Source organism: Amia ocellicauda, chromosome 13 (assembly GCF_036373705.1).
Source record: "Amia ocellicauda isolate fAmiCal2 chromosome 13, fAmiCal2.hap1, whole genome shotgun sequence".
NCBI classification, from domain to species: Eukaryota; Metazoa; Chordata; class Actinopteri; order Amiiformes; family Amiidae; genus Amia; species Amia ocellicauda.
This window is the reverse complement of record NC_089862.1, coordinates 8,978,701-8,993,694: the sequence shown is the minus strand read 5'-3', so window position 1 is coordinate 8,993,694 and position 14,994 is coordinate 8,978,701. Positions and strand designations below refer to the sequence as shown.

At 41.1% G+C, this 14,994-nt stretch overlaps 1 protein-coding gene across 2 annotated transcripts; it reads left to right on the top strand.

The window, feature by feature from the left end:
- Positions 1–4,272: 4,272 nt before the first annotated feature.
- On the top strand, positions 4,273–12,299 carry LOC136766409 (uncharacterized). 2 transcript variants are annotated; one of them, XM_066719849.1, is made up of 2 exons: positions 4,273–4,528; positions 4,741–12,299. In XM_066719849.1, the coding sequence occupies exon 2, from the start codon at positions 5,558–5,560 to the stop codon at positions 11,639–11,641; it is 6,084 nt and encodes a 2,027-aa protein (XP_066575946.1). In that variant the 5' UTR covers positions 4,273–4,528; positions 4,741–5,557; the 3' UTR covers positions 11,642–12,299. The 2 variants fall into 2 exon arrangements, with proteins under 2 accessions (XP_066575946.1, XP_066575945.1); XM_066719848.1 differs by having other exon boundaries at positions 4,686–12,299.
- Positions 12,300–14,994: the final 2,695 nt, after the last annotated feature.

Below are 14,994 nucleotides of genomic sequence, written 5' to 3'. Positions count from 1 at the left end.
CTGCATTGCTCAATTTTATTGAAATAAAGAATGGCAATGGTAATCAATATAAATAGTGCAGCTGTGATCTGGACTGTGTGGCACCTTTGGGCACTACCAGTACTTTCACAAGTTCAGAAAACCCCAATAGACGTATGTAGTAGAAAGTACATAGAGTTTATTTTGGCCTAAACTCGCTTAACTTAAGGTAACAATGACTTGGCCATGAGGTGAGGCCATCAGAACTCCCCCGCTAGATGGTATGAGGCAAGGAGCTGCTGCAAAGCTGGTGTGTGGGGTGGAGGAGGGATGCAAAGAGATGAATTATGGGAAAGTGTGTGTGTTGCCGGATACTTATGCTTGGGAGGGCAGAAGTCAGGCCTGAGATTGGGGATTGTCTTCCTCCTGAACCTCAGTTTATGAACTCCATTAAGTAAACATTATTAATGAATATGTTTGTTTTTTCTGCAATACACTAATATTATTATGATTACATATCCTGCACCTTTCCCCTTCTCAAAGTGATTAACATGCTTTGGTAAAATACTTTCTGATGTTTCTGTAATTGTGTCTGCTACTGTTTAATTTTTCACATATAAATTGTAGGATTATAAACTCTGTTCATACATTTTGTTGTTTGGTTTGGTTGACAGAGGAATTAGTATGTTAAAAAATAGCTGCAATACAAACAAATATCATCCCATGCCTAATTCTCCAGAATGCAAAAAAAAAAAACACATTTTTTTTATAATAAACCCAATTACTGTTGCATAAACCATCTGTGCATAATTAGTTCCATCTTGTCATTAACAATCTTCTGGGACTGTAGAATAATGAAAAAAGTTACATTCTTTTATATTTTTTCCTTCATAAATGACAGATTATGTCGTAAACTATAAATTATGCATGGAGCCTTAACAACATAAAACTGATATACTGTCCATTCATTGCACTAGCTGCAGTTTTCCTTGCCTGAATTTTCCTTTTCAGTACTTATAATGTAGAGGGGGATTTGCAAAAATTATTGGAAAAATATGAATCATTAATTTATGTGTGTTGTTAAAAGGCCGTATTGAACCACAACATGGTACACTACTGTGAGAAAGAATAAAATACTCATAAGAAACTTCCACACTGATATGTGATGTGTTTTTAACTGTAATGGAAATATTAGTCAAACTAGGATGAGAAAGAGAGGGCCAGGAAAAACTTGTTGGCTTGTTTTTCTTTATTTAAATATTGTAGTGTGATATAGAGAAAAAAAGTGGTATGGACATTATAACTAAGTAAAAGTAAAGATTTTGCTTCACCGCAGCTCTACCTCAGACACACAGATCATATTGGAAAGGCTTGTGTGTTTTAGAAAGATATCAGACTTGGTTCCTATATTTCCTTGGAATATCTATGATTAAATTATTCTATTTATCTTAATTTGTTTATATTAGTTGTAAAGATGTCTGGGATCTTAAACAATAATGGTAATAACATTGTTTAATGTCACCAAAACACTCACCTTGTGGCCAAGTGCCTCCAGGTGTGAAGCCATTCTAGAAGAACTAAATACTTTTTTAATGCTCTTATGTTTTGTAAATCACCCTGGACAGGGGTGTCTGCTAATAAATTAATAATAATAATAAAATAACAGAACAAAACTCCTTCTTTATTGGACTCTTTTTTTCTAACTACAATGACACACCTATTAGTTTTACTCACCCCTCACTTGCCTCCACAAAACAGTTTTGTGCGTAGAAGTCGATGAATCCATAGGAGGCTGTCCTGATGTCCTACTGGAGCAGATTACAATTGCCATACTTGATGGTGGTTTTCAATTTCACAGAGGATTCTTCCTGCTGCCTAAATGCAAACCCACAATCAAGTCATTTGCAACTGGCGGGCAGTTTTATTTGGTCTAGGCCAAACTCCCATCAGATCCCTTTGTATGTCAGAAGGGTACATGCATGTGCAGCTCTGTTTTGAAAGGTGTGTAAACCTCGGCTCATTTTTACATACACAACACAGGCGGAATACATATTTGAAGCTGAACTGGATAAAGTCGTTTTAATTTGAGACATGCCCCGTAAAAAAGATTTACATGCAAATTCCATACCTTCCAGACTGACTCACTGGAAAGATAACCCTGCGGGCTTGACTATGGTTTACAGATCGGAAAAGTACCCTGTTTGTATATACCCTGCCAGACTGCTATCTGTGAATCCTATAGGTTTCATTGTTTATGCTGTGACATTCTTGAATCCTTGCATGCATGTGACTTATCCTCTAATCTGTATATGTAAGACCAGAAAAAAGGCACAATATTCCAGCCAGAATGTGAGCCCTTTGAAACCTTTCATTGACCCGCAACCGGGGTGAAACTCTACCTCTGTAACCTCAGTCTAGCGCACACCATGATTGGAGCGCTTCCCCCATTGTGTTGGTTTGCGGCATTGCTTAAAGTGATTCATTTCTCCTGGTCCTCAGATTGAGAGCTCGATTGTGGTTTCTGAATCAGTCCCACATGGCTGAAAAATGGAGCCTGCAGGACGGCTGAGGGTACATGCAAATTGCATCCAGTCCTGTTCCCTGTTGTTATTTGTAGTTTAGGGGGTTCTGTAAAATAGATTTTAGTGATAATGGTTTAGTTTAGTATTACCCACTAGTCATTTTAAAATGATCTGCAACTTAAAAATAAAAGGATACCGGTTTTCCAATGAAAGAAAACTAATAAACCTTTAAATTAAAACACTTTCAATAATTATAAAGTACAGTTCCTACCATAATATTATTTCTTTATGGATTATTTTGAATGCAATCTGTCAGACAGCATGGTCAATCCCAATGGGGGACTTCAAGCATTTTAAATATATACAATTATTTTCCATAATCCAAAACATTGTCCATATGGAGGTTTGTTTTAATTATGATGGCCCATTATTTAAATTATTTTACAGTAGAAAAAAAATTAAAAACACTAAATTAAAAATACAATCTCAACAGATTCCAGCACAGTAAGATGTTTGTTTGTAAGCTATATCTTATATCACCCACGCTAACAGATATGGGATGTAACTGAACCAATTGTTAAAGCCGAGCTGTAACCTGGGGGAGATCACAGATGCACGCCAGTCGTGAGACCAAAGAAGCCTGCAGACTGTGGTAGCCAAGACAGGCAGACACCGGCTACAAGTCTGTCTCAGACTTGGATAGGGTCTGTGCCACAATTACCTATTTGAGTAGACCAGCAAGGTTGCGTTTGGAAGACAGATACATTTAATCATATCACTGTCTGCCAATACTCGAAAACAGATGAGGCGGTGCAGCTGGGGGCAGAACCGTGGTGAGTCATTGTGGGGGAGGGGGAGGGGAAAAACCACAGGTAAATGACAGTGCAGCTGCAGAGAGCAACAGCACAACTACGGAGAAAATAGCTTGAACTGCAGGCGTCCCCATTGCTCCATAGATACCAGAGGTCCTTAGCAAACAAACTCCAGAACAGCATCAGTTGCCAAGCTGCAGGGGAACAAGAGAACTATTGCATTACTTAAGATGGCTAAGGGGACACTGAGTCATGATTCGAGAAGAAAATCTAAGCAATGGTCCTTGTAACAACAGACTGTCTGCTACAAGTGTAAAGGGAAAGCAGCAAACGAGTTTATGATGATACATTTTGTTTTGTTGCTATTTCATTTTTTCATTTGTTTGTTTATTTTCTTAAAGCCGGTTCTGTGTATAGTAAAGACACGCACACTGGGTGTGGAAATATGAAATCCTAGAGCTTTATTGGAACCAGCCTATCAAACTATATTCCTGGCCTTTCTTGTCTTTAAAACCTGTGGGGCAGCATATAAAAATACATGCCTGTATTCCGTGATTCCGTTGGTCATTTATATTTTACATCTGTCTGAATCCCATATTTCTCATATTCTTAAAATATTTGTATATATGTGGGAAAAAACATGACAAAAGTACAACCTTAATAAACATCGTTTTAAACAATATGAGGTAGCATAGAAAAACAAGGATTATTTTCTGATATAAATTGTATCAGAAAAATGTATTTCAATTTGTATTCTACGAATACAAAAATACCCCTCCATGAACACCTTTCCCCACCTTACCATCTAGTCCACACAGCAACAAATCACAATCGCCACAACAGGAGACAATGCCGTTTAATGTTCAAAAAACTACTTTATAAAGAATTGCCAGTGAGTTGCTAACATAAAAGTGGATACATTATTATGTGTTGGGAGATTAACTTGTAACTGCCTCTCAGCTTTAGTTAAGTTTGTGACTATTTTTTTGGTTCCTACCTAAAATTAATAGGATATCGTAGAGGCGGAACTAATTAGCGCCATCCTTGTGTTCCGCACGTAATTAAAGGGGGCACAACATCTAAAGTGTAGAGCTAAAACATAGCATCGCAAGAGCTCTCCGAGCTAAGTAAATATTAAGAATATAAAGATATCTAAATGTATATTATCCGAGTAAAGAAGACAAGGAAGAAGGCTTTTGAGATTTAGCCCCTCCTAAGTAGGAAGCAGCCTACGAGGTATGTTTCTTTTGTATCCAGTTGTCTGTGATATATTTCATGTGCATAGCTTGTGTTAACTAGTGTGTAACTATAACGGCACAAACTGTATTCAAGACATACATACATGCATTGTATTTATAATTTCCTTTTATTTTTTTTCTCTCTTTCAACCCAGTTCTCACGGGTTGACATGATATGTTGTTGAAATAAAACCCCGTTTTTTAACCAAGACCTCGTGCTTCGTGTTGACTACTGGAGGGAGCTACAGTGAGAGCTCGTCTGCTCCGCATGAGGAGGCGAGGAAGACGGCATCGGAGAGCGCGAGTCGTGGTCGGGCCGAGACATCCGCACATGACAGCGCGAGAAGAGGCAGCGCCCACGGAAGAATCAGGTTTCATAACGCAAATTAAGCTGTAATTCAGAGACATTAAGCGTTCTGGGCAAGAGAATGAGACATTTCTTTGCATTTCCCATTAGTTAATGTTTTGTTTACTTACCTTTTCTCAAATTGAAGTGGATTGATATTGCTACTGTGTTGATATTGTGTCTACTGATGAGTAGGATGTAAATATTAAGAACTATTAGTACCGAGAGTAAGGCAGAATTGGTCATATTTAGACTTAAAAGTGAATGGTTATTACTTAATGTGGTATATGTACAAGTTTAACTAAGAGTTAATATTTTTGGTTTGTTTAATTTCATTTGTGGTAATTTAAGATTTAAATAAGGCCATATATAACTATAACAAGTTATCAGGCAAGAAGACCATAGCTCCATAGATCACAAAGTGAGTGTTACTAGTCTTTGAGTACAGTTAGTACAGTTTCTATTTTGGAAAAAGCAAGTTAATTTAGCTGCAGAGAGTAATTTTTCTCCAAAGTAGTGTCAGTAGCTGCAAGTAATTAAAGGCTGACTATTCACATATCAGAGATTAAAAACAACTACTCAATTGAGCTTAAGCTAAGTTAAACATAACTTAGATTATTGTGAACAAGGTAATTTACTCAACTAAAAAACAAGTTTAGATTTAAACCAAACTAAAGCAAAATGTCAGAGTTTGAGCTTTTCTTTGAGAGTGACAAAGAGGGTGCAGGTGAAGACGCGCAGCAGCACTGCGCAGACATGCAACCACAAGCTGCTGAAGGCACAGGAGATAACCACACTTCCTCACAAGAGCCACATAGAAGCCAAAGGGTCCGCAGGTTTACGGAAAAGGGCCAAGAACTGCACGATCAGCAAGTAAGAAGATTTGCACACCGTTTCAGTGTGAGCTACGAGAAGTGGAAAGCTATCGCTAAGGATGCCAAACAAGCGCTGAGTGGACAATGCTCAAACAACCTGCTGCGTGACCACATCACTAAGATAAGCAATGCCTCAGATAATCTGAACGTTGTTTATGAAGATTTAAGGCACATTGACATTCCCGACCAAGACACACGTCGCAGAGCAGACACCTGCGAAGCAGTAACAAGAACAATCATCCAGACTGCAAAGGCTCTTCTAGACACAAGAGGGGGTGAAGAACAAAGAGTGAAATCAATAGAGTCTGTAATTGAAGCTGCAGCCTCAGACAAAGTAAGCGTCAACTCTCACCGCACCAAGTCGTCTGCTCATTCTCAAACTAACTCAAGAATAACATCCCGTTCAAGCCAGTCTTCTGCAAGACGAGATGCTGCTGCTGAAGTTGCTGCCAATGAAGCCACTTTAAAAGTACTGCTAGAGCAAGAACGTCATATCAAAGAACTTGAAAGACTCGAAACTGAAGCAGCCAATTTACGAGCTAATCAAGAGGCAGAAAATGCAGAAAGACAAAGGGTGCTGGAAGCCAAGCGCAGAGAACTAGAAAGATTGGAGACAATCAAGAAGCTAGAGGCTGCTAAGGCGAGACAGCAAGTATATGAACAAAGTGAATGCTCAGATGAAGAAATATTTGGGCTGCTCCATCAATGTGTCCCTCCGAAGGAGAATGAGGAAGTCAAGCATGAAAGTAGCCTATTGCAGCATCGCTCCCCACCTCACTCTCTGACACAACCAAAACAAGAAGACAATACTGCAGCTCTTGTTAGAGCATTCGCAGAGTCCATCAGTGCGAGTCGTCTTCCCGTACCTGAACCAACAACGTTCAACGGCGACCCACTCAGATTTAATGACTGGAAAGTCTCCTTTCAGACACTTATTGACAGGAAAAACATACCAGCTGAAGAGAAAATATACTATCTGCGAAAGTATGTGGGTGGACCAGCCAAAAAGGCCATTGAAAGCTACTTCTTGCTAGGCACAGAGTCAGCTTATTGTGCAGCGTGGACCATCCTAGAAGAGAGATACGGCAATCCATTCCTTATCGCCAAGGCCTTCAGAGATAAGCTTGATACGTGGCCCAAAATAAACTCTAAGGGGAGTGTGGAACTTCAAGAACTCGCTGACTTCCTTCGCAGCTGTGAGGCGGCCATGTCTCAGATCAGAGGTCTTGAAGTACTCAACGACTGCAACGAAAATCAGAAAATACTCTCTAAACTTCCAGACTGGCTGACCTCAAGATGGAATAGGAAGGTGATAGAAGTGGAAGAACAAAGTCACACGTTCCCAAGCTTTAGCCAGTTCGTCAAGTTTCTCACACGTGAAGCCAAAATCGCCTGTAACCCAATAACGTCCCTCCACGCTCTAAAACCAAGTGAAAATGAGAAGATCAAGGTTTCAAAGACAAGAGGTCATGGAGCAAAGGTATTGGCAACCAACTCAGACGAGAAAGCTGTTACCACAAGCTGTGTCTTCTGTGAGAAGGCAGGTCACAGTCTACACAAGTGTCGCAAATTTATGGATGAGACTATTTCAGAGCGAGTCAAGTTTGTTCAAGAGAAGAAATTGTGTTTCGGCTGTCTGAAGTTTGGCCATCGCTCGAAGGACTGTGAAAACAGAGAGATCTGCGATATGTGTGAAAAAAGACATCCAGCTTGCCTCCATGATAATCGCACCAAAGAAGAAAGGATGTCAACACGGCTTAGTGGAGCAGGGAACAGTGGCAAGTCAAGGGAAAGGAAAATAGAGCGGCCACAAGATAGGGCAGCAAGATCATCACGTGAGTCAACATCCAACAGAGTTTTACAGAATGTTAAAGACACTCATACATCCACAGTCATTCCATTGTGGTTGTCAGTCACAAGTGAGCCAGATCGTGAAGTTCTTGTGTATGCACTCCTCGATACACAGAGCGACACGACATTCATCCTGGAAGAAACGGCAAAGACTCTTCACACAAAGAAGGAACCAGTTCAGCTAAAGCTCTCCACAATGGCTTCAAGAAACACAGTTGTGTCCTGTCGGAAACTGACTGGACTACAAGTGAGAGGATTCTACTCAGACAAGATAATTCCTCTGCCAGTGACCTACTCAAGAGAATTCATCCCTGCAAACAGAGATCATATTCCCACACCAGAGACTGCAAAGGCATGGCCTCATCTGGAACACGTCGCAGACGAGATTGCTCCTCAACAAAGCTGCGACGTGGGCCTGCTAATCGGCTACAACTGTCCTCAAGCTCTTGTCCCAAGGCAAGTGGTGCCTGGTAAAGAAAATCAGCCCTTTGCTCAGAGAACAGACCTGGGCTGGAGCGTAGTTGGCTATGGCAACCCATGTCTTGACTATGGAGATGAAATTGGAATAAGTCACCAGGTCATCGTGAGGCAAGTGATGCCTGGTCTTCAGTCCTCTTCAAACCTCACAAGCGAAGTTCACTATGTCTGTAGAACTCAAGTCAAAGAGGTAGTCTCACCTGCAGATGTCATCAAGGTGCTGGAATCGGACTTTGTCGAAAGGTCTTTGGAGGACAGTCACATCTCTCAAGAGGATCTCCGATTCCTGTCAAAGATGGAAAGAGGCATCAGGCTCAAGGACAATGGTCATTATGAGATGCCACTGCCATTCAAGAATGAAAGACCCAACTTACCAGATAACATGGTGTGCGCCATCCACCGTCTCAGATGCCTAGAACGGAAGCTGAAAAGAAACAAACAGTACTACAAAGACTACAAGACCTTCATGGATGAGATCATAACACGTGGAGATGCAGAAAGGGTCCCAGAAGAAGACCTCAATAAAGCTCCAGCATGGTACATCCCACACCATGGGGTGTATCATCCCCAAAAGCCTGGGAAGATACGTGTTGTCTTCGATTGTTCGGCGAGATTTCAAGAGACATCCTTAAACGACCATCTCCTGACCGGTCCAGAGCTGACAAACACCTTGGTGAGAGTTCTGTGTCGTTTCCGGAAAGGTCCAGTGGCAATCATGTGTGACATTGAACGCATGTTCCACCAGTTCCACGTTAAAGCAGAAGACCAAGATTACCTAAGATTCCTGTGGTGGGAGAATGGAAATCTTGAAGCCAAACCATCCATCTACCGGATGAAGGTCCACTTGTTTGGCGCTGCTTCATCACCTGGCTGCGCTAACTATGGACTCAAGCACCTCGCAGCCGAAGGACACGGACACTTCAGTGAAGCCACCATCAAGTTCATTCAGAAGAACTTTTACGTTGATGACGGCTTGTCAAGCTTAGCGTCTGAAAGCCAAGCTATTCAGTTAGTGAAGGAGGCAAGAGAGCTCTGCAACAAAGGCAAACTCAGGCTGCACAAGTTCATTTCCAACAGCAAGAAAGTCCTAGCCTCAATCCCCAAAGAAGAATGTGCAAAAGCCGCCCAAGACCTGGACATGGCCCTGGGAGAGCTACACGTGGAAAGAGCACTTGGCATACAGTGGTGCGTGGCTTCTGACGAGTTCCAGTTCAGAGTGATTGTGAAAGAAAATCCACTTACCCGAAGAGGAGTTTTATCCACTGTCGCTTCAGTATACGATCCACTCGGATTTGTGGCACCGTTCATCCTGGTGGGAAAACAGATTCTGCAGCAGATGTGTCATAACAAGCTCAGTTGGGATGACATCTTACCTGATGATCTTCGACCCCTGTGGGAGTTTTGGCTCCAAGACCTGCAAAACCTGGCTGGTGTAAAGATTCAGAGATGCTACATTCCATTAAACTTTAAGGTTCAGAGCTACGAGCTCCATCATTTCTCTGATGCCAGCGTGTCAGGTTATGGCGAGTGTTCGTACCTCAGAGCAGTCAGTGCATCAGGTGAAGTCCACTGCTCTTTGGTAATGGGGAAGTCAAGAGTAGCCCCTGCTAAGGTTACCACCATACCAAGACTTGAGCTGTCAGCAGCAGTCGTAGCCGTCCGCACCAGTGACATGCTCAAAAGGGAACTGGAGATAGATTGCCTACAAGAATTCTTCTGGACCGATTCAAAGGTTGTCCTCGGATACATCAGTAACGAGGCCAGGAGATTTCATGTGTTCGTGGCAAACCGTGTGGAACGCATCAAGCAAAGTACGGAGTCTGCGCAATGGAGGTATGTGGCTTCCGAAGAGAATCCAGCAGATCATGCCTCAAGAGGTCTTGCAGCAAAACAACTTGTAGCTTCCAACTGGTTCACGGGTCCAAGCTTTCTTTGGCAGAAAGAGCTGACCAGCGAAGTAGTCAAGGTGGGAGAGATTGCAAGTAGTGATCCAGAGATCAAGAAGGCCCAGGCTCATGACACCCTGGCAAAGGAAATAAGGTCACTGTTAGATTGTCTACGAAAGTTCTCTGACTGGTCAAGAATGGTGAAAGCTATAGCCAGACTAAAGCGGCGTGCAAGGGAAGCGAAAGGCCTCAGGCCAAGGTCCTGGGAAAGCACCAGTTTAGAGGAAAGGAGAGATGCAGAGCTCAGCATAATCAAGATGGTCCAACAAGCAACCCTCTCTCAAGAAATACAGGGCATCCAGTGTCATAAGAACTCACAAATCAAAGACAAGGCCAACAAGTTACACAAGTTGGGTCCATTCCTGGATGACCAAGGTATCCTCAGAGTCGGAGGCCGCTTAACTCATGCTGCTCTTCATCCACATGTGAAGCATCCAGCTGTTCTCCCTAGAGACAGTCACGTGTCGGCATTACTCGTCAAGCACTATCACGAGAGAGTGCACCATCAGGGACGGGGAATGACCATAAATGAGATCCGATCCAATGGTATATGGATCCTGGGATGCAGCAGGGCAGTGTCATCCCATATTTACAAATGCACAACGTGCAGGAAGTTCAGAAGATGCACAGAACAACAAAGGATGGCAAATCTCCCGGAAGATCGAATGGAAACAACCCCTCCATTTACTTACTGCGGGATGGACTGCTTCGGGCCATTCCACATCAAGGAAGGAAGAAAAGAGTTAAAGCGTTATGGACTCTTACTTACCTGCATGTGTTCCAGAGCAGTGCATATTGAAATGCTCGACGACTTGACCACAGATGCCTTCATTAACGCTCTGCGTTCATGCATCGCTATTCGTGGAACAGTACGGCAAATAAGGTGTGATCAAGGGACAAACTTTGTTGGTGCCAGGCGTGAGTTCATTCAAGCATTAAAGGAGATGGATCAAGAGGAACTCAAAGAACTGAGATGTGAGTTCATCATGAACACCCCAGCTTCAAGTCATATGGGTGGCGTCTGGGAAAGACAAATTCGCACTATCAGAAGTGTCTTGACGTCCATTCTAGAACAGTCAGCCAGACAACTTGACTGCTCCTCACTACGAACGTTCCTATATGAAGTTATGGCGGTTGTAAATAGCAGACCTCTGACCACTGATCATCTGAACGATCCATCCTGTCCAGAGCCCTTGACACCAAATCACATCCTGACCATGAAATCCACGATCATCTCTCCACCTCCTGGAAAGTTCGTCAGGGAAGATCTGTACCTCCGTAAAAGATGGCGCAGAGTTCAACTCTTAGCCAACAACTTTTGGACACGGTGGAAAAAGGAATACCTCCTCAATCTCCAACAGAGACAGAAGTGGACCAAAGACCGCAGAAACGCTAAGGTCAATGATATTGTCATTTTGCAAGATGATGCTACACCACGAAACCAGTGGAAGTTAGCAAAGGTTATTGAAGTGTACCCAGGAAAGGACGGAAGAGTGAGAAGGCTCAAGTTGCTTATCGGCGATTCAACTCTGGATGGAAGAGGAAAGCGCATCTCTAAACCTGTTCATTTGGAGAGGCCCATCCATAAGACAGTTACATTGTTGGAAGCAGACTGAAGACTCCAGCATCCTCCAGTCACTCTTTCAACTAGTTCTTAAGTTAAGATAATAAGTAAATAGTTAGTACTTTGAAATTAATATTATGTGCAGTTTATATGCAGTATGTGTGTCTCCAAGATGTTCTGAGAAATCACTTGTGATTTGGTGGGAGTGTAACTGCCTCTCAGCTTTAGTTAAGTTTGTGACTATTTTTTTGGTTCCTACCTAAAATTAATAGGATATCGTAGAGGTGGAACTAATTAGCGCCATCCTTGTGTTCCGCACGTAATTAAAGGGGGCACAACATCTAAAGTGTAGAGCTAAAACATAGCATCGCAAGAGCTCTCCGAGCTAAGTAAATATTAAGAATATAAAGATATCTAAATGTATATTATCCGAGTAAAGAAGACAAGGAAGAAGGCTTTTGAGATTTAGCCCCTCCTAAGTAGGAAGCAGCCTACGAGGTATGTTTCTTTTGTATCCAGTTGTCTGTGATATATTTCATGTGCATAGCTTGTGTTAACTAGTGTGTAACTATAACGGCACAAACTGTATTCAAGACATACATACATGCATTGTATTTATAATTTCCTTTTATTTTTTTTTCTCTCTTTCAACCCAGTTCTCACGGGTTGACATGATATGTTGTTGAAATAAAACCCCGTTTTTTAACCAAGACCTCGTGCTTCGTGTTGACTACTGGAGGGAGCTACAAACTAAATATATTGAAAGCACAGTTTGCATTGTTTATTAGACAATCCTATTGCTTAAAATGAATGGAAACTGCTATACTGCTAGAAAGCATGTGTGTACAAGATATTTAATACATTGTAGCCTTAAAAAAGTGCAGTGAATTATCCAAACATACTCTCTGAACATTTAGCATAATTATAAAACAGATTAATCCGTTCGGTGTATTTTACTTCCAAAAACCATTGCCATTATTACAGCATATGCACATATACAACAATTGATTAAAAAGAATGTACCTTGGACAGCCTAAATATGGTATTAATGTCAGAGGCACAAGCATGCCAAGCAAGTAAAAACGATCCTATTAGAAGTCAGAAATCAGCTTTGGGTTTGGAAAACTGTTCAGTCCTTTGGTCAAAAGTTCAAACCTCAATTTGAGAATATCTGGGCACTTGAAAGTAACATGTGGCATATGTCACGGGGGGTGGCCGATAACTCATTGACTAATTGTTTGAGTTTTTGGTATTAACCTTATTATTTGTATTATTATTTATTCCATTTTACTTGATATATTATGGGATTATTGGTTTGATTGAGTGCATGTGTATTTTGTTATTTACTTAATTGTTTGATTAATAGCATGTTTTGCTTTTACTGAGCTTCGGCCACTGAATGGGCCCCCCTGCAGCTGGGAAATAGTGTTGCTCTCACAGACTCCTATGCACACCTGAACCCTCTCCTGGTCAAAGAGCTGGCTAGATTTAAATAGGGAGGGGCTGAGAGCGTGAGAGAGTAGTGCAGTAGACAGCCAGCAATTGAGTGCTGGCTCTCGTTCCTTTCTTTGGACTGCACCAAGGGATAAAACAAGGGGCAGGATATGCAAAGACTATCTTTCTCAGTGGTGTGATTATATGGGGGATAATTACATTCTGTCACTAGTTTTAGGGATCTGTTTAGTTTTTCCTAGTTGTGAGTTTATAGTATAGTTTTATGTGCCCCTTTAAGCCATGTCAATTTTAACATAAGGAATTTTATAGTTTTTTTCCAGTAGGGATTTGTTACGGTGTGTTTGTAGTGTTGGTCTGCATAGACTTCATGCCCTGTACAGCTGATCATTCCTTTTCTCTCCTTTTTTTCCCTTTGGCATAGAAGTATAGAAGGGGATATGTGTCATTTTGACCCGTGACAGATATCAAACATAAATAAATAAATAAATAAATATATAAATAAATAAATACATGTTTTAGCCTAAGTCACGCAATTATTTATTTTGTGCACATTCCCTTGGCACTGCCGTGAAAGGCTATCAAATGTACTTCCAAAATCAAATTATTCCTAGAGGCAGTTGAAAACAAAAGGCAATTTCCCATAATTAGACTGCTCTGAGTAAAGAAAAGGGTCTTCTGGTTTAAAACATTTTATTTTTTTTGTGTGTGTGTGTGTGTGTGTACCAGAGTTGGACTATTTTGATTAAGTATGGAATCGTTTCACTGCTAACAGCAGCGCAGCTCAGCCAGAGCAGATTCCAGCCCCTCGACACACAGACCTAGTTTAATATTCTCTAACACTCCACAGTGCTGCAGACTGTAATTACAGCCAAGTACTAACCTTGCACCTATAAAATAAAACGTTGTCAAAAACATGTTAATATTAAAATCCCAGAAGAATGATGAATTACACGTCAAAGAGCCAGTATTGGCAAAGTGTCTGTTTGCTTTGGAACCCCTTTGTAAGCATCTCTTCAGATTTCAGTTTCCAGTCAGCACCAATTCCGCCTTTCTCTTAACATGACATTTGTTCATTATGTACTTTTTTTTTGATAAGCAGCAGAGAAGAAAAATGAAATAAACAAGGGGATACTAGATTATACACATTCCTACATTTTTTAATTTCCCAGGATTACATCACAAATGCTGTTGAAATGAGAAACTTTGATTGTTCAATTGATTTAAAGGACTTGAATCCTACGTGGGTGTTGGTTTTTGATTTTACTAATATTATTTCCCATGATGCCTATGTGCTACAGCAGGAATAGCTTCCACACGGACTTCTCTAAGATGATACAAGTGTGGTAGGGTATACAACTTGTGATATTGAAAGTTCTGGAGCACATTAGCAGAGCCCAGACTGAGGTCTAAAGTACATTTTTGCATTTGTAAGGAAGTGAGCATCAGTAATTCAGCCGCAACAGTCAGTTACCTTGGGTTTTGTATTTACTTGACAAAAGTAAAATCCATTGTTTATTTATTTTTGTGTAAAGCACTTATGCAGAATCCCTGCCACCATGTATTTTTTAAACTTTGGTACTTGTCACAAACAGATAAGCCGCATCAACAGAGATATGTTTATGCTGTCACTGTTGACAGAGTGGTGACACGAGTGCTCTGGCGACTTGAAGCAACAAACTAATTTACTTTAAACACCTACTATGCTGTGGCACTGATACTGGGTTACTCAGGACTAATAAACGACTCAAATAGAACAGATACCAAAAACACAGGCCTGTTACCAATACTTCTCATGTTAGCTTTTACATTTAAAGCAACCTTTTAAATTTAACCCATAGGCTTCACCACTGCAGCATCAGTAATGTCTTTTCTTATTATTTAATTATCTGTCTAATCAAATTTGTCATTGATTCAATTGAAGAATAATCCTTAGAGTAATACTAGCCACTC